Source organism: Mustelus asterias, unplaced genomic scaffold, assembly GCF_964213995.1.
Source record: "Mustelus asterias unplaced genomic scaffold, sMusAst1.hap1.1 HAP1_SCAFFOLD_850, whole genome shotgun sequence".
Classification (NCBI taxonomy): Eukaryota; Metazoa; Chordata; class Chondrichthyes; order Carcharhiniformes; family Triakidae; genus Mustelus; species Mustelus asterias.
This window is the reverse complement of record NW_027590796.1, coordinates 94,393-114,663: the sequence shown is the minus strand read 5'-3', so window position 1 is coordinate 114,663 and position 20,271 is coordinate 94,393. Positions and strand designations below refer to the sequence as shown.

Below are 20,271 nucleotides of genomic sequence, written 5' to 3'. Positions count from 1 at the left end.
CTGTACCTACCCCCCAGCACCTTAAACCTGTGTCCTCTCGTAGCAGACATTTCCACCCTGGGAAAAAGCCTCTGAGAGTCCACCCGATCTATGCCTCTCAACATCTTATACACCTCTATTAGGTCTCCTCTCATCCTACGTCTCTCCAAGGAGAAAAGACCGAGCTCCCTCAGCCTATCCTCATAAGGCATGCCACTCAATCCAGGCAACATCCTTGTAAATCTCCTCTGCACCCTTTCAATCTTTTCCACATCCTTCCTGTAATGAGGCGACCAGAACTGAGCACAGTACTCCAAGTGGGGTCTGACGAGGGTCTTATATAGCTATTTGTGACACCTTATAAACTATTTGTGAACAGAACTCCCACTTACCTGATGAAGGAGCAGCGCTCCGAAAGCTAGTGGCTTGTGCTACCAAATAAACCTGTTGGACTTTAACCTGGTGTTGTGAGACTTCTTACTGTGTGTACCTCCCCTGTAGCCAGTGAGGATACAAAGATTTCTCTCAACGCCCCAGTAATTTCCTCCCTTGCCTCTCTCAGTATTCTGGGGTATATCCCATCAGGCCCTGGGGACGTGTCTACCTTAATGTTTCTCAAGAACCCCAATACCTCCTCCTTTCTGATCTCAACATGACTCAAACTATCTACACATCCTTTCCCAGACTCATCATCCACCAAGTCCTTCTCTTTCGTGAATACTGACGCAAAGTACTCATTTAATACCTCACCCATTTCCTCTGGCTCCACGTATAAATTCCCTCCCTTGTCCTTGAGTCAACCCTCTCCCTGGCTGCCCTCTTGCTCTTTATATATGTATAAAAAGCCTTGGAATTTTCCTTAATCCTGCTGGCCAATGCTTTATCGTGACCCCTTTTAGCTCTCCTTATTCCTTGCTTAAGTTTCTTTCTACTTTCCTTATATTCCACATTTGCTTTGTGTGTTCCCAGTCTCCTCGCTTTGACAAATGCTTTCTTTTTCTCTTTGACTCGGCTCACAATATCTCTCGTTTTCCAAGGTTCCTAAAACTTGCCATACTTATCCTCCATCCTTACAGGAATGTGCCGGTCCTGAATCCCTATCAACTTACACTTGAAAGCCTCCCACATGCCAGATGTTGATTTGCCCTCAAACATCTGCCCCCAATCTACATTCTTCAGTTCCTGCCTATTATTGTTGTAATTAGCCTTCCCCCAATTTAGCTCCTTCACTTCAGGACTGCACTTACCTTTATCCATCAGTACCGTAAAGCTTACTGAATTTGGTCACTGTTCCCGAACTCCTCCCCTACTGAAACATCGACCACCTGGCCGGGCTCATTCCCCAATACCAGGTCCAGTACGGCCCCTTCCCTAGTTGGACTATCTACATACTGTTTCAAGAAACCCTCCTGGATGCTCCTTACAAACTCTGCCCCATCCACGCCCCTAGTACTAAATGAGTCCCAGTCAATATAAGGGAAGTTAAAATCTCCCACCACAACAACCCTGTTACTTTTACACCTTGCCAACATCTGCCTACATATGTATTCCTCTATCTCTCGCTGGCAGTTGGGTGGCCTATAGTAAACCCCCAACACTCTTCCTGTTCCTGAGCTCTACCCATATTGCCTCGCTGTATATGAGCCCTCCGAGGTGTCCTCCCACAGTACAGCTGTAATATTCTCCTTAACCAGTAGTGCAACTTCCCCACCCCTTTTACATCCCCCTCTATCCCGCCTGAAACATCTGTATCCTGGGACGTTAAGCTGCCAATCCTGTCCTTCCCTTAACCAAGTCTCTGTAATGGCAACTACATCATAGTTCCTCGTACTAATCCGAGCTCTAAGTTCATCTGCCTTACCTGTTACACTTCTCGCAATGAAACAAATGCACTTCAGTCCACCAGACCTTCTCTGATTAGCAACCCCCACCCTGCCTGCTGTTTCTGAGTCTTACTGGCCCTACTCTCTGGTTCCCCTTCAGCTAATTCACCTTTGCTTTGGTTCCCATCCCCCTGCCAAACTAGTTTAAATCCTCCCGTGTGACACTAGCAAACCTCCCGTCCAGAGTATTTATGCCCTTCCAGTTTAGATGCAACCCATCCTTCTTGTACAGGTCCCACCTGCCCCGGGAGAGATCCAAATGGTCCAGACATCTGAAACCCTCCCTCCTACACCAGCTGTTTAGCCACGTGTTGAGCTGCACTATCTTCCTATTTCTAGCCTCACTAGCAGGGGCTGAATGGGGCCACCTCCTGTTCCCTGTGTAACAGGCTGGAGAAGGGGCTGAATGGGGCCTCCTCCTGTTCCCTGTGTAACAGGCTGGAGAAGGGGCTGAATGGGGCCTCCTCCTGTTCCTGTGTAACAGGCTGGAGAAGGGGCTGAATGGGGCCTCCTCCTGTTCCCTGTGTAACAGGCTGGAGAAGGGGCTGAATGGGGCCTCCTCCTGTTCCTGTGTAACAGGCTGGAGAAGGGGCTGAATGGGGCCTCCTCCTGTTCCCTGTGTAACAGGCTGGAGAAGGGGCTGAATGGGGCCTCCTCCTGTTCCTGTGTAACAGGCTGGAGAAGGGGCTGAATGGGGCCTCCTCCTGTTCCTGTGTAACAGGCTGGAGAAGGGGCTGAATGGGGCCTCCTCCTGTTCCTGTGTAACAGGCTGGAGAAGGGGCTGAATGGGGCCTCCTCTTGTTCCCTGTGTAATAGGCTGGAGAAGGGGCTGAATGGGGCCTCCTCTTGTTCCTGTATAACAGGCTGGAGAAGAGGCTGAATGGGGCCTCCTCTTGTTCCCTGTGTAATAGGCTGGAGAAGGGGCTGAATGGGGCCTCCTCCTGTTCCTGTGTAACAGGCTGGAGAAGGGGCTGAATGGGGCCTCCTCCTGTTCCTGTGTAACAGGCTGGAGAAGGGGCTGAATGGGGCCTCACCCTGTTCCCTGTGTAACAGGCTGGAGAAGGGGCTGAATGGGGTCTCCTCCTGTTCCTGGGTAACAGGCTGGAGAAGGGGCTGAATGGGGCCTCCTCCTGTTCCTGTGTAACAGGATGGAGAAGAGGCTGAATGGGGCCTCCTCCTGTTCCTGTGTAACAGGCTGGAGAAGGGGCTGAATAGGGCCTCCTCCTGTTCCCTGTGTAACAGGCTAGAGAAGAGGCTGAATGGGGCCTCCTCCTGTTCCTGTGTAACAGGCTGGAGAAGGGGCTGAATGAGGGGTTCTCCTGTTCCTTGTGTAACAGAATGTAGAAGGGGCTGAATGGGGCCTCCTCCTGTTCCTATGTAACAGGCTGGAGAAGGGGCTGAATGAGGGCTTCTCCTGTTCCTTGTGTAACAGGCTGAAGAAGGGGCTGAATGGGGCCTCCTCCTGTTCCTGTGTAACAGGTTGGAGAAGGGGCTGAATGGGGCCTCCTCCTGTTCCTGTGTAGTAGGCTGAAGAAGGAGCTGAATGGGGCCTCCTCCTGTTCCCTGTGTAACAGGCTGGAGAAGGGGCTGAATGGGGCCTCCTCCTGTTCCCTGTGTAACGGGCTGGGGAAGGGGCTGAATGCCCTCCTCCTGTTCCCTGTGTAACAGGATGTAGAAGGGGCCGAATGGGGCCTCCTCCTTTTCCCTGTGTAACAGGCTGGAGAAGGGGCTGAATGGGGCCTCCTCCTGTTCCCTGTGCAACAGGCTGAAGAAGGGGCTGAATGGGGCCTCCTCCGGTTCCCTGTGTAACAGGCTGGAGAAGGGGCTGAATGGGGCCTCCTCTTGTTCCTGTGTAACAGGCTGGAGAAGGGGCTGAATGGGGCCTCCTCCTGTTCCCTGTTTAACAGGCTGGAGAAGGGGCTGAATGGGGCCTCCTCCTGTTCCTGTGTAACAGGCTGGAGAAGGGGCTGAATGGGGTCTCCTCCTGTTCCTGTGTAACAGGCTGGATAAGGGGCTGAATGGGGCCTCCTCCTGTTCCTGTGTAACAGGCTGGAGAAGGGGCTGAATGAGGGCTTCTCCTGTTCCTTGTGTAACAGGCTGGAGAAGGGGCTGAATGGGGCCTCCTCCTGTTCCCTGTGTAACAGGCTGGAGAAGGGGCTGAATGGGGCCTCCTCCTGTTCCTGTGTAACAGGCTGTAGAAGGGGCTGAATGGGGCCTCCTCCTGTTCCCTGTGTAACAGGCTGGAGAAGGGGCTGAATGGGGCCTCCTCCTGTTCCCTGTGTAACAGGCTGGAGAAGGAGCTGAATGGGGCCTCCTCCTGTTCCTGTGTAACAGGCTGGAGAAGGGGCTGAATGGGGCCTCCTCCTGTTCCCTGTGTAACAGGCTGGAGAAGGGGCTGAATGGCCTCCTCCTGTTCCCTGTGTAACAGGCTGGAGAAGGGGCTGAATGGGGCCTCCTCCTGTTCCCTGTGTAACAGGCTGGAGAAGGGGCTGAATGGGGCCTCCTCCTGTTCCTGTGTAACAGGCTGGAGAAGGGGCTGAATGGGGTCTCCTCCTGTTCCTGTGTAACAGGCTGGAGAAGGGGCTGAATGGGGCCTCCTCCTGTTCCCTGTGTAACAGGCTGGAGAAGGGGCTGAATGGGGCCTCCTCCTGTCCCTGTGTAACAGGCTGGAGAAGGGGCTGAATGGGGTCTCCTCCTGTTCCTGTGTAACAGGCTGGAGAAGGGGCTGAATGGGGCCTCCTCCTGTTCCTGTGTAACAGGCTGGAGAAGGGGCTGAATGGCCTCCTCCTGTTCCTGTGTAACAGGCTGGAGAAGGGGCTGAATGGCCTCATCCTGTTCCTGTGTAACAGGCTGGAGAAGGGGCTGAATGGGGCCTCCTCCTGTTCCTGTGTAACAGGCTGGAGAAGGGGCTGAATGGGACCTCCTCCTGTTCCTGTGTAACAGGCTGTAGAAGGGGCTGAATGGGGCCTCCTCCTGTTCCTGTGTAACAGGCTGGAGAAGGGGCTGAATGGGGCCTCCTCCTGTTCCTGTGTAACAGGCTGGAGAAGGGGCTGAATGGGGCCTCCTCCTGTTCCCTGTGTAACAGGCTGGAGAAGGGGCTGAATGGGGCCTCCTCCTGTCCCTGTGTAACAGGCTGGAGAAGGGGCTGAATGGGGCCTCCTCCTGTTCCCTGTGTAACAGGCTGGAGAAGGGGCTGAATGGGGCCTCCTCCTGTTCCCTGTGTAACAGGCTGGAGAAGGGGCTGAATGGGGTCTCCTCCTGTTCCCTGTGTAACAGGCTGGAGAAGGGGCTGAATGGGGCCTCCTCCTGTTCCCTGTGTAACAGGCTGGAGAAGGGGCTGAATGGGGCCTCCTCCTGTTCCCTGTGTAACGGGCTGGAGAAGGGGCTGAATGGGGCCTCCTCCTGTTCCTGTGTAACAGGCTGGAGAAGGGGCTGAATGGGGCCTCCTCCTGTTCCCAAGTAAGTGACTAAATTCTGAGCTTTTCATCCAATGCAGGCCTCACCCAGAATAAGTTTCCGTGGTAACTGGGCCACCACCCCCCAACGAAGGGCAAAGGCGAGAGAGAGAATGAGGCACCAGGAAGGAGGAGTAGTGACACACGGAGACAAGATGGGGTGTGAAAAGTGGATGCACGCACAGTGGTACAGCTTTCTCCAGGCTGTTTAATCTTCCTTGGTTTCCTATGTAACTATTAGGCCAGTGAGCACAGGTGCAGGTGCTGCCTTCGCCGCTGGCCACTTGTCGAGGATTTGGCAATAAAATAATCCACCAGCCGTCCGAATGATTCATCGGGTTGTCTGTGTACAACTCTGTATATAAATCCCAAACTGCTTCGCTCACGTCCCATTGGTGGTGGGCAGTGGGGGTCTGATCTTCCTCACTGAGCCTGGAGCTGTACACGAATCCACCTCTAATCTAAGGGGAAAGCACCGTGGTTAGCATTGCTGCCTCACAGTGGCCAGGGACCCGGGTTTGACTCCCGGCTTGGGTGACTGTCTGTGCGGAGTCTGCACGTTCTCCCCATGTCTGCGTGGGTTTCCTCTGGGTGCTCCGGTTTCCTCCCACAGTCCAAAGACGTGCTGGTTAGGTGCATTGGGCCATGCTAAATTCTCCTTCTGTATACCTGAACAGGCGCCGGAGTGTGGCTACTCGGGGATTTTCACAGTAACTTCATTGCAGTGTTAAATAAGCCTACATGTGACTCATAACTTTAAATAATTCCCTCACCCGCTGTGCCTTGAAGAAATGTACGTTGGTCATGTTCCGTTGTGAGATTTTATTGGTGCTGTGATGTCTGTAACCTGTGTCCTCCAATTGTTACTGAAGCAAATATAATTGATGTAATGCTTATTTTAATCAGGCCTAATGCAGGGTCTTGGGGTTTTATGGTCCTTTGGGGACTGCAGAGCAAAGCTTGATTTGGGATGATTGACAGGTCAGGTTATATAAGACCATAAGATACAGGAGCAGAATTTGGCCATTCGGCCCATCAAACCTGCTCTGCCACTTGATCATGGCTGATAAGTTTCTCAACCCCATTCTCCCACCTCTTTCCCGTAACATTTGATCTCCTGTACCGATCCAGAACCTATCTATCTCTGTCTTAAATGCACTCAATGACCCGGCCTTCACAGCCCTCTGTGGCAATGAGTTCCACAGGTTCACCACCCACCGGCTGAAGAAATTTCTCATCTCTGTTCCAAAGGGTTGTCCCTTTACTCTGAGACTGTGCCCCTCAGATCAGAGTCTCTCAAACTCATGGATGAGGGCGTGGGAGGATGGATTAGTAAATTTGCGGATGATACTAAAGTCGGTGGAGTTGTAGACAGTGCGGAGGGAAGTGGCAGGTTACAGAGGGACATAGATAAGCTGCAGAGCTGGGCTGAGAGGTGGCAAATGGAGTTTAATGCGGAAAAGTGTGAGGTGATTCACTTTGGAAGGAGTAACAGGAATACAGAGTACTGGGCTAATGGTAAGATACTTGGTAGTGTGGATGAACAGAGGGATCTGGGTGTCCACGTGCATAGATCCCTGAAAGTTGTCACCCAGGTTGATAGGGTTGTTAAGAAGGCGTACGGTGTGTTAGCTTTTATTGGGAGAGGGATTGAGTTTCGGAGCCAGGAGGTCATGCTGCAACTGTACAAAACTCTGGTGCGGCCGCACTTGGAGTATTGCGTACAGTTCTGGTCGCCGTATTATAGGAAAGATGTGGCAGTGTTGGAAAGGATGCAGAGGAGATTTACCAGGATGTTGCCTGGTATGGTGGGAAAATCGTATGAGGAAAGGCTGAGGGGCTTGAGGTTGTTTTCGTTAGAGAGAAGAAGGTTAAGAGGTGACTTAATAGAGGCATACAAGATGATCAGAGGATTGGATAGGGTGGATAGTGAGAGCCTTTTTCCTCGGATGTTGATGGCTAGCATGAGGGGACATAGCTTTAAATTGAGGGGTGAGAGATATAGGACAGATGTCAGAGGTAGGTTCTTTACTCAGAGAGTAGTAAGGGTGTGGAATGCCCTGCCTGCAGCAGTAGTGGACTCGTCAACATTAAGAGCATTCAAATGGTTATTGGATAAACATATGGATGATATTGGAATAGTGTAGATTAGATGGGCTTTAGATTGGTTTCACTGGTCGGCGCAACATCGAGGGCCGAAGGGCCTGTTCTGCGCTATAATGTTCTATGAACATCTTCCCCACATCCATTCTATCCAGGCTTTTCAGTATTCTGTAAGCTGAGGGACAGCTGTGCCTCAGAGAAATGTCCAGTTTTTAGTTCTGCTTTTCAGAAGTGACTTGAAGCTGAGAGGGACAGCAGTGTTTCCCCCTCTCTCTGGAATCGGAGTCTCTGTTCTCTGTGTCTCCTCTTTTGGAAGTCACCCGAAATCAAGTTTACCTCCTTGATGTCATGTGTCTGTTTAAGAAAGTTTTAAAAAATCATGCCGCTTGCAGCTTCAGCAATGTCATGGGGCGGGGTGGATCTAAGCTGTGGCAGTCAGGCGATAGGGGTTTTTTTTACCTTTGGGCTTTCAGTTTCATTTTGGGGGAGTTGTGTTTTTGAAGTAGTTTAGCAGCAAGCTAAGAAGCAGCCTCTCTCTCTCCCTGTTCTTCTCTTTGTTTGGTTCTGATTATTAGTTAGCTGAAGGAGAGGCTGATCCTGCCTTAAAGAAGCTGTGTTTTGGGAAACAGATTTAACTACAACCTCTTCTGAGTTTCTTCACAAGGGATTTTCAGCATTCAACCCAGGAGGCGGGATTCCTGTAACAAATGGGCATTGACCTATGCTGTATTGCACTTATTTTTGTGTATTCGATGTTAGCATTGGTTGGAACACGAGAGAGATATTTCCTGAAGAGTTATACATTATCGGGGTTGTTGTGTTTCTTGTTGTAATTGTTAAAAGTTCTTGCTAATTGTCTTACTCTACATGTCAACAATATTTGTAATTAAACTTTGTTTTTGATAAAAGCTCCTCGTGGGTCAGTTGAGGTCACACCTGGAGTGAAACCTCTCACGCTCATCCTAGCCAAATTCAACGTCAAACATTACAGGTCAGGCGAGCTTCATAGAACAACTTGAAGTATCCAACCTGACTTGTAACATGAGGTTTGGCTGTTTTCAGGATACTTATATACCCCACTTGGGAAACTGCTGACTTGGGTTTTTGCCCACAGATGTTACAAAGCTGAAGATCTGGCATCACGTGAGCATACTTGCTTTTGCGTGAAGTGTAAAGAGGGGTATATGTCTGTGGTTAACATGGAACAACAGAGATGGCTAGCTGTTAGGCGTTCTACTGTGACATGTTTAATCTTTGTAATTGGTAAAAGTTATGCTAATTCCTTTTGGTTATATTGTGTTCTTAAATAAACTTTGTTGGTAAAAGCTCCCTAGTTTGAATCGTACCTGGAGTGAAACACCTGATGCTCACCCTATCATAGAATCCTACAGTGCAGAAAGAGGCCATTCGGCCCATCGAGTCTGCACCAACCACAATCCCACCCAGGCCCTATCCCCACATATTTACCCACTAATCCCTCTAACCTATGCATCCTGGAACACTATAAGGGCAATTTAGAATGGCCAATCAACGTAGCCCACTCATTTTTGGACTGTGGGAGGAAACCGGAACACCCGGAGGAAACCCACGCAGACACGAGGAGAATGTGCAAACTCCACACGGATAGTGACCCGAGCCAGGATTCGAACCCAGGTCCCTGGAGCGGTGAAGCAGCAGTGCTAACCACTGTGCTGCCGTGCCACCCCAAAAGACATTTGTTTACCGACAAGGGTGCATTTGGGATAATCCAGGTCCGAGAACTGAAAGAGGGCCCTTTAAATAGGAAGATTTCTAAAGTTTCTTTATTAGTGTCACAGGTAGGCTGACATTAACACTGCAGTGAAGTTACCGTGAAAATCCCCTAGTCACCACACTCTGGCTCCTGTTCGGGTCCACTGAGGGAGAATTTAGCATGGCCAATCCACCTAACCAGCACGTCTTTCAGTCAGAGCTCCTAGGGGAAACCCCATGCAGACACAGGGAGAACATGCAAACTCCACACAGACAGTGACCCAAGCCGGGAATCGAACCCAGGTCCCTGGTGCAGTGAGGCAGCAGTGCTAACCACTGTGCCACCATGCCGCCCTAATGCCAAAGTCAAACGTAAATGGTTAGCCTAGACCCTAAATGGGTCTAGGCTAACCTCATAAAGCACCTTGGAGTTTCTGACCTGAGCTTTAACACTGCCTACCAAGGTGGTCAACTCTCTGGCGAGGCTGAGCAAGGACTCCGGGGTCGATCCCTTGTTCTGGCTCCTTCCAAGGCTTGGCCTTTCCTGTTGCTCTCCAGTGTACCCCTGCCTCGTTGCTTCTCTCTCCTCTTCCGCAGCTCCTCTGCTTTCACCTCTCTCCCCTCTTCCCCCAAACACCCACCCCACCTCCCCCTCAACCCTATCCCTCCTTCATCCCCTCCATCCTTCACTCCCTAACCCCTCTCCCTGCCTCTCTGTGTTCATCTCCTCTCCCTCCAACCAGTCCAATCCACCCCCTCATTTCTCCCTTTCCCTTTGCTCCTGCTATCTTCATTCCCCTAGGCGATGGCCTGGTGCTATTATTGCCAGACTATTAATCCAGAAACTCGGTTAATGTTCTGGGGGACCCGGGTTCGAATCCCGCCACGGCAGGTGGTGGAATTTGAATTCAATAAAAAATATCTGGAATTAAGAATCTACTGATGACGGTGAAACCATTGTTGATTGTCGGAAAACCCCATCTGGTTCATTAATGTCCTTTGGGGAAGGAAATCTGCCGTCCTTACCCGGTCTGGCCTACATGTGACTCCAGATCCACATCATTAGTGAAGGTGATGGCTGAGTGGTATTATCACCAGACGATTAATCCAGAAACTCAGCTCATGTTCTGGGGGACCGGGGTTCGAATCCCGCCCACAGCAGACGGTGGAATTTGAATTCAATAAAAAATATCTGGAATTAAGAATCTACTGATGACGGTGAAACCATTGTCGGAAAAACCCATCTGGTTCACTAATGTCCTTTACGGAAGGAAATGTAATTTAGGGTGGCATAGTGGTTAGCACTGCTGTCTCACAGTTCCAGGGCCCAGGTTCGATTCCTGGCTTGGGTCACTGTTTGTGTGGAGTTTGCACATTCTCCCCATGTCTGCGTGTTTCCTCCGGGTGCTCCGGTTTCCTCCCACAGTCCAAAGATGCGCAGGTTAGGTGCATTGGCCATGCTAAATTGGCCCTGAGTGTCCCGGGAGGGACTAGTGGGGTAAATATATGGGGTTACGGGGATAGGGCCTGGGTGGGATTGTAGTCGGTGCAGGGTCAATGGGTCGAATGGCCTCCTTCTGCACCGTAGAGATTCTATGATTGGGTTTCTATGAACTCTGCCATCCTTACCTGGTCCGGCCTAGATGTGACTCCAGAGCCACAGCAATGTGATTGACTTGGGGCGGCACGGTAGCACAGTGGTTAGCACTGCTGCTTCACAGCTCCAGGATCCCGGGTTCGATTCCCGGCTCGGGTCACTGTCTGTGTGGAGTTTGCACATTCTCCTCGTGTCTGCGTGGGTTTTCTCCGGGTGCTCCGGTTTCCTCCCACAGTCCAAAGATGTGCGGGTTAGGTTGATTGGCCGTGCTAAAATTGCCCCTTAGTGTCCTGAGATGCGTAGGTTAGAGGGATTAGCGGGTAAATGTGTCGGGATATGGGGGTAGGGCCTGGGTGGGATTGTGGTCGGTGCAGACTCGATGGGCCGAATGGCCTCTTTCTGCACTGTAGGGTTTCTATGACTCTCAACTGCCCTCCAAAGGCAACTAGGATGGGCAATAAATGCTGGCCAGCCAGCGACGCCCAAGTTCCACGAATGAATGAAAAAAGGAAACCTCCTGCTGGTTACCACCGACTGTGTCCCTCAAACTCTCCCCTTGCCATTGCCCAATATAATTACCCTTTGCCCTATAACTCTTGTTTGACCTGTGGATGACCCTAGACCACAGGATGATGGGTAGTTCTTGATCTGTTATATAAGATATGCCACACTAGGCAATGACCATCTCCAACAAGAGAGAATCGAACCATTGCCCCTTGGCATTCAATTGGCTTTACTATCACTGAATCCTCTCACTGTCAACATCCTGAGCGTTATCATTGACCAGAAACTGAACTGGACCCAGCCACATAAATACTGCAGCTACAAGAGCAGGTCAGAGGCTGGAAATCCTGTGGAAGTAACTCGCCTCCTGACTCCCCCCAAAGCCTGTCTATCATCTACAAGGCACAAGTCAGGAGTGTGATGGAAAACTCTCCGCTTGCTTGGATGAGTGGCTTCGACAACACTCGAGAAGCTCGACACCATCCAGGACAAAGCAGCCCCGCTTTGATCGGCACCCCATCCACAAACATTCGCTCCCTCCACCACGCACACACAGTGGCAGCAGTGTGTGTGTGTACCGTCTACAAGAAGAAGTCTCACAACATCAGGTTAAAGTCCAACAGGTTTATTTGGAATCACGAGCTTTCGGAGCGCTGCTCCTTCATCAGATGACTCACCTGAAGGAGCAGCGCTCTGAAAGCTCGTGATTGCAAATAAACCTGTTGGCCTTTAATCTGAGTTGTGAGACTTCTTACTGTGCCCGCCCCAGTATCTCCACATCACGGCTACCATGTACAAGATCCACTGCAGCGACTCGCCGAGGCTCCTTCGACAGCATCTTCCAAACCCACCACCTCTACCGTCTAGAAGGACGAGGGGCAGCAGACACATGGGGAACACCACCACCTGCAAGTTCCCTTCTCTGAGCCATACCGACTGGGAAATATATCGGCCGTTCCTTCACTGCTGGTGTCCAAATGCTGGAGCTCCCTCTCCAATGGCACTGTGGGTGTTACGCAGACCACACAGGGGACTGTAGCGGGTTCAAGAAGACAGCTCACCACCAGAGATGGGTTAATCCCCTCCGATAGGAACAGGCTGCCCGATGTCTGACTGTAACTGGGAGAGAGAGGGGGGTGAGAGGGTTAATCCCCTCCGTTAGGAACAGCCTGCCCGATGTTTGGCTGTAACTGGCAGAGGGGGATGACCGGGTTAATCCCCTCCATTAGGAACAGGCTGCCCAGTATCTGACTGTAACTGGGAGAGAGAGGGGGGGCTTGAGAGGGTTAATCCCCTCCGATATGAGCAGGCTGCCTGGTGTTTGACTGTAACTGGGAGAGAGAGGTGGGTGAGAGGGTTAATCCCCTCCGTTAGGAACAGCCTGCCCAGTGTCTGACTGTAATTGGGAGAGAAAGTTGGTAACTAGAAGGAAGAGGTGGTATAACCTTATTGCTGTTACAGTGTGTGGAGCTCTAGGCTTCACACAATGTGTGGGTAAATAATTATTTCACGATTACTGTGTTTGCACCAATTATTAATCATTACTTTAACTACTTATCTCTTCTTGAACTTGCCATCCCATGTAGCCACATTCCCTCTACACTGTCCCCCATCAAACACTCCCAGGACAGGTACAGCACGGGGTTAGATACAGAGTAAAGCTCCCTTTACACTGTCCCCCCATCAAACACTCCCAGGACAGGTACAGCACGGTGTTAGATACAGAGTAAAGCTCCCTTTACACTGTCCCCCCATCAAACACTCCCAGGACAGGTACAGCACGGGGTTAGATACAGAGTAAAGCTCCCTCTACACTGTCCCCCATCAAACACTCCCAGGACAGGTACAGCACGGGGTTAGATACAGAGTAAAGCTCCCTCTACACTGTCCCCCCATCAAACACTCCCAGGACAGGTACAGCACGGGGTTAGATACAGAGTAAAGCTCTCTCTAAACTGTCCCCCCATCAAACACTCCCATGACAGGTACAGCACGGGGTTAGATACAGAGTAAAGCTCCCTCTACACTGTCCCCCATCAAACACTCCCAGGACAGGTACAGCACGGGGTTAGATACAGAGTAAAGCTCCCTCTACACTGTCCCCCATCAAACACTCCCAGGACAGGTACAGCACGGGGTTAGATACAGAGTAAAGCTCCCTCTCCACTGTCCCCCATCAAACACTCCCAGGACAGGTACAGCACGGGGTTAGATACAGAGTAAAGCTCCCTCTACACTGTCCCCATCAAACACTCCCAGGACAGGTACAGCACGGGGTTAGATACAGAGTAAAGCTCCCTCTACACTGTCCCCCCATCAAACACTCCCAGGACAGGTACAGCACGGGGTTAGATACAGAGTAAAGCTCCCTCTACACTGTCCCCATCAAACACTCCCAGGACAGGTACAGCACGGGGTTAGATACAGAGTAAAGCTCCCTCTACACTGTCACCCCATCAAACACTCCCAGGACAGGTACAGCACGGGGTTAGATACAGAGTAAAGTTCTCTCCACACTGTCCCCATCAAACACTCCCAGGCACGGGTAGCAAACCTCCTGCCTCAACTCTCATGAATCTTGCTCCTTGATCTCACCACACCGGTTGAGTCTTGATCAGTTGCAGAATGGGCAGAGAAATGGCAGATGGAGTTTAATCCGGGCAAGTGTGAGGTGCTGCACTTTGGGAGATCAAATGTTAAGGGTAAGTGTACAGTTAATGGCAGGACCCTGAACAGCACTGACGTACAGAGCCATCTTGGGGTTCAAGTCCGTAGCTCCCTGAAAGTGGTCACACAAGTAGATAGGGTGGTAAAGAAAGCATACGGCACACTTGCCTTTATTGGTTGGGGCATTGAGTACAAGAGTCAGGATGTCATGTTGCAGCTTTATAAAACTTTGGTTAGGCTGCACTTATAGAGTATTGTGTTCAATTCTGGTCGCCACATTACAGTAAGGATGTGGGGGCTTTGGAGAGGGTGCGGGAGAGGTTTACCAGGATGCTGCCTGGATTAGAGGGTACGAGCTATAAGGAGAGGCTGGACAAACTGGGGTTGTTTTCTCTGCAGCGCCGGAGGCTGAGGGGAGACCCGATAGAAGTCTATAAAATTATGAGAGACATAGATGGGGTTGAGAGTCAGAATCTTTTTCCCAGAGTTGAAATGTCTAATACTACGGGGGCCAAGGACATACTGGCACTGGAGCGGGTCCAGCGGAGATTCACACGGATGATCCCAGGAATGGTAGGCCTGACATACGATGAACGTCTGAGGATCGTGGGATTATATTCATTGGAGTTTAGGAGGTTGAGGGGAGATCTGATAGAAACTTACAAGATAATGAACGGCTTAGATAGGATGGACGTAGGGAAGTTGTTTCCATTAGCAGGGGAGACTAGGACGCGGGGGCACAGCCTTAGAATAAAAGGGAGTCACTTTAGAACAGAGATGAGGAGAAATTTCTTCAGCCAGAGAGTGGTGGGTCTGTGGAATTCATTGCCACAGAGGGCTGTGGAGGCCGAGACGTTGAGCGTCTTCAAGACAGAAATTGATAAATTCTTGATTTCTCGAGGAATTAAGGGCTATGGGGAGAGAGCGGGTAAATGGAGTTGAAATCAACCATGATTGAATGGTGGAGTGGACTCGATGGGCCGAATGGCCTTACTTCCGCTCCTATGTCTTATGGTCTTATGGCCTGCACTTAAGGTGAGAGGGGGGGAAAGTTCAAAGGAGATGTGAGGGGCAAGTTTTTTTACACAGAGTGGTAGGAGTCTGGAACACGCTGCCCGGGATGGTGGTGGAGGCAGATGTGGTAAGGGCGTTTAAGGGGCTTTTAGATAAGCACATGGGTAAATAAGGAACAAAGGAGGCAAGAAGGTTTGTTTTTGCTGGAGTTCAGACGAATGAGTGGGAGATCAAATAGAGACTTATAAACTTCTAACAGGGTAGATGCAGGAAGGATATTCCCGATGGTGGGAGTGTCCAGAACCAGGGCTCACAGTCTGAAGATTCAGGTTAGACCAATTAGGACGGAGATGAGATATTTCTTCACCCAGAGAGTGGTGAGTCTGTGGAATTCATTCCCACAGGAAGTAGTTGATGCCAAAACATTGAATGTTCAAGAGGCGGCTGGATACAGCACTTGGGACGAATGGGATCTAAGGCAATGGGGAGAAAGCAGGATTAGGTTATTGAGTTGGACGTCAGCCATGAATGGCAGAGCAGGGGCTCGAAGGGCTGAATGGCTTCTCCCTGCTCCGATCTTCTATATGGACCAAGGGCAGGCAGAAGAGATAGGTTTAATATAACATCATGTTCGGCACAACACTGTGGGCCGAAGGGCCTGCTCCTGTGCTGTACTCTTCTATGGGCAGCACGGTGGCACAATGGTTAGCACTGCTGCCTCACAATACCAGGAACCTGCGTTCGATTGTCGGCTTGGGTGACTGCGCGGAGTTTGCACAGTCTCCCCGTGTCGGCGTGGGTTTCCTCCGGGTGCTCCGGTTTCCCCCCACAGTCCAAAGATGTGCGGGTTAGGTGGATCAGCCGTGCTAAATTGCCCCTTAGTGTCAGGGAGACTAGCTAGGGTAAATGCATGGGATTATGGGGATAGGGCCTGGATGGGCTTGCGGGTCGGTGTAGACTCGATGGGCCGAATGGCCTCCTTCTGCACTGTAGGGTTCTATGTATAATGTTTGGTTGGGCAGCAATATATGGTGTTGGGGGGTGGGGGCTGGGTATTTTTGAATCCCTCATTTTATTTTTAATTCTCCCCAGCCCGCTCCCCCCCCCCGTGTCTCGCGATCTCCACTGTCGCTCCTCAGAGGCTTATTGGCACGGATTTGGGAGGGCCGAAGGACCTGCTCCTGTGCTGTATTTCTGTTCTTTGTCAACACAAGGTAGGGCTGAATAAATTGAGGGCACAGATATATTCTAAATAAAATCTACAGAACAGAAACAATATTGTACATCCGACAAAGCAGCATTGCTCAACATATTGGTGCTTTCTCTTTCAAAATCACGACAGGTAAGGCTCAGAGCTTTTCAGCGTGGTTAGCTTTGCTGGGTTCCCTCTTCCCCAGAGAGAGACAACTCGATATCCAGTCACTGGAGCTCACAGTTAGGCTGCAAGGGAAATTAAGGCACTCTCTGTCCATCTGTGTCTCTCTGTTGATGCATCTCTCTTGCCTTCTCATGCTTGTCCTGTCTCTCTCTCTCCCCGGCTCTCGCTGTCATTCTCTCAACTCGTCTCCCCCTTCTTAACTGAGCGTTTGCTCGTGCCCCTCTGTCGCTCTCCCTCAGCATCTCCCTCTCTGCCTTCTCTCTCTTTTCCTTGTGTCTCTGTCTCCTTCATTGCCTCCCTCTCTCTTTGCGCCTCTTCCTCACTCCATCCTTCTTTACCTCTCTCTCCTCTCCCCTTTCTACACACCCATCTCTCTGTCTTACCCTTTCTCTGCATCTATCCTTTGCTCGCGCTCACTGCCTCTCTCTGCATTTGGGCGTCTTTCCCTCTGTGACTCCTTTTTTGCCTCCCTCCCTCTCTCTTTGCACCTCTCCCTCCTGCTCTCTTTCCCTTTCTCTGCATCTCTCCTTTGCTCTCTCTCTCTCACTGCCTCTCGTATTTGTCTCTCTCTCTCCCTGTGTCTCCTTCTTGGCCTCCCTCTCTCTCTTTGCACCTCTCCCTCACTCCATCTTCACCTCTCTGCTTCTCTCTTTCCCTTTCTCTGCATCTCTCCTTTGCTCTCTCTCTCTCACTGCCTCTCGTATTTGTCTCTCTCTCTCCCTGTGTCTCCTTCTTGGCCTCCCTCCTCTCTCTTTGCACCTCTCCCTCCTGCTCTCTTTCCCTTTCTCTGCATCTCTCCTTTGCTCTCTCTCTCTCTCTCACTGCCTCTCGTATTTGTCTCTCTCTCTCCCTGTGTCTCCTTCTTGGCCTCCCTCTCTCTCTTTGCACCTCTCCCTCACTCCATCTTCACCTCTCTGCTTCTCTCTTTCCCTTTCTCTGCATCTCTCCTTTGCTCTCTCTCTCTCACTGCCTCTCGTATTTGTCTCTCTCTCTCCCTGTGTCTCCTTCTTGGCCTCCCTCCTCTCTCTTTGCACCTCTCCCTCCTGCTCTCTTTCCCTTTCTCTGCATCTCTCCTTTGCTCTCTCTCTCTCTCACTGCCTCTCGTATTTGTCTCTCTCTCTCCCTGTGTCTCCTTCTTGGCCTCCCTCTCTCTCTTTGCACCTCTCCCTCACTCCATCTTCACCTCTCTGCTTCTCTCTTTCCCTTTCTCTGCATCTCTCCTTTGCTCTCTCTCTCTCACTGCCTCTCTGCATTTGTCTCTCTCCCTCTGTGTCTCATTCTTTACCTCCCTCCCTTTGCACCTCTCCCTCACTCCATCTTTACCTCTCTCTCCTTCTCTCTCTGTTTTTTCCCTTGTCTATATCTCTCCTTCGCTTTCCCTGTCTCTCCTCTCTCACTGCCTCTCTCTCTGTATTTGTGCCTGTCTCTGTCTTCCGAGTCTCCGTCTTTCCTCTCTCACTGTCTCTCTTTCTGCCTTCCTCTCTCTGTATTTGTGCGTCTCTCTGTGTCACCTCCTGATCTCTTGCTCTCTTCAGCTGAATGGCGGAAATTTTCTTTCTCCCTCCTTCGTCCTCCACCCTCCCTCATTCCTTTCTCTTCTTTACTTCCCTCCTTATTTTCCCGTCATCTTCTCGCTCTTGCATGATCTTTTTCTCACTCATTATCCTTTCTCTCCTCCTCTCTCTCCTTATTCCACTTTCTCTATTGCCCATCTCTCCGTATCCTTCCTTCTCATTTTTTATCTCATTCTTAACACTTTCTCCTTTCACTCTCCCTTTAGCTCTCTCCCTCCTTCTTATCCTCTCCACATCTGCGTATCTCTCTCTGCTTTCGTCCCCCGCTCTGTGAGTGGGACTTTGTAGCCGCACTCACTCCAAAACCAGAAAGTGCTGCCTGGTGTCAATGGACCGTTGCATGATCCCGTCGCCCCCCCCCCGCCATCACCCCGTTACGATTCCTGTGGGATGGGGACATTCAAGATAGTCTAAATGAATGGGCGAGGGTCTGGCAGATGGAGTACAATGTTGGTTGGTAAATGTGAGGTCATCCATTTTGGTAGAAAATGGACTATTATTTAAATGGTAAAACATTGCGGCATGCTGCTGTGCAGAGGGACCTGGGTGTCCTTGTGCAGGAATCCCAAGGAGTTGGTTTGCTGGTGCAGCAGGTAATTAAGAAGGCAAATGGAATTTTGTCCTTCATTGCTGGAAGGATGGAGTTTAAAAACAGCGAGGTTATGTTGCCGCTGTATAAGGTGCTGGTGAGGCCACACCTGGAGTACTGTGTACAGTTTTGGTCTCCTTACTTGAGAAAGGATATACTGGCACTGGAGAGGGTGCAGAGGAGATTCACCAGGTTGATTCCGGAGTTGAGAGGGTTGGCTTATGAGGAGAGACTGAGTAGACTGGGTCTATACTCCTGGAATTCAGAAGAATGAGGTGGGGGGGGGGGGGGATCTTAGAGAAACATTTAAGATAATGAAGAGAATAGATAAGATAGAAGCAGGGAGGTTGTTTCCACTGGTGGGTGAAGGCAGAGCAAGAGGCATGGCCTCAAAATATGGGGGAGCAGATTTAGGACTGAGCTGAGGAGGAACTTCTTCACACAAAGGGTTGTGAATCTGTGGAATTCCCTGCCCACTGAAGCAGTTGAGGCTGCCTCATTGAATGTTTTTAAGGCAAGGATAGATTTTTGAACAGTAAAGGAATTAAGGGTTATGGTGAGCGGGCGGGTAAGTGGAGCTGAGTCTATGAAAAGATCAGCCATGATCTTATTGAATGGCGGAGCAGACTCAAGGGGTCGGATGGCCTACTCCTGCTCTTAGTTCTTATGTTCACAATCTTCCCTCAGCTTCCTCTCTCACCATGTAACGCCTTGCTTCCTTCCCTCCCTCTGCCTCTCTCTCTTGCCCTCCTCCCTCTCATCTCCCTCTGTACCTCCCCCCCTCGAGACCTTATCTCCCTCCCCCTTTCTCTGAAGGTATTATCCAGCTGTGCCACCCTATGCAAGCCGGGTAGAGAGAGGAGATTTCAGCAGGTTGGAGAGATGATGAGGTGCAGGCTGAGGGGAGTTGCCATTTTCCGCTCCCATCTGGCAGACTGCCATGACTGTCCTGGCGATGCCAGCAGTAAAGAGAAGGGACATCCAGGAATTGGCACCGATTCAGTGCCAAAGCACTGCCACGCACCCGGAGTCCTCTCACCAACCACCCCTCCTTCTCCCCTCAAAGCCACTACCCCTCTCAATATGCCAATACTAGGATACTATTGATAGGGTTTTTTTTTGCTGCAGTGATTTCTACATTAGTTCCTGGTTCAAAGGTCACTGACTCTGCATATCCCTCGCCAGCCTCCATATTCTTCTGGTCGGCCCCGCTCTGAGGGCACCGTTCGCTTTACCCCTTTCCGTTCAATGCCATGGAGGGCGATATGGTAGTTGCAAGGGGGGTAGGGGGAGGAGAGAAAGTGTCATGAAGGAGAGCTGGACACGAACATGCCGCGATTGTGGAGAGTACCATCGAGCCTATGGCACGGGCTGCCCTGCTGGACACCGTCATCTTGGAGAATGTTGTTATCTTGGAAAGTGCTGCTATCTTGGAGAACGCTGCCATCTTGCAGAATGCTGCCATCTTGGAGAACATTGTCATCTTGGAGAATGCCGCCATCTTGGAGAACGCCGCAATCTTGGAGAACATTGTCATCTTGGAGAATGCCGCCATCTTGGAGAATGCCGCCAGCTTGGAGAACATTGTCATCTTGGAGAATGCCGCCATCTTGGAGAACGCTGCCATCTTGGAGAACATTGTCATCTTGGAGAATGCCACCATCTTGGAGAATGCCGCCAGCTTGGAGAACATTGTCATCTTGGAGAATGCCGCGATCTTGAAGAACGCCACCATCTTGGAGAGTGCTGCCACCTTGGAGAACGTTGTCATCTTGGAAAGTGCCGCCATCTTGGAGA

General features: G+C 50.8%; 1 protein-coding gene across 1 annotated transcript in view; it reads left to right on the top strand.

The window, feature by feature from the left end:
- LOC144487531 (FH1/FH2 domain-containing protein 3-like) overlaps positions 1-8,735 on the top strand; it is a 67,454-nt gene extending 58,719 nt beyond the window's left edge. Inside the window, exon 7 of the mRNA XM_078205617.1 lies at positions 5,359-8,735. Coding sequence (XP_078061743.1) covers positions 5,359-5,387 — 29 coding nt within the window. The 3' untranslated portion in view covers positions 5,388-8,735. The remainder of the gene's footprint in view (positions 1-5,358) is intronic.
- The last annotated feature ends 11,536 nt before the right edge of the window (positions 8,736-20,271 follow it).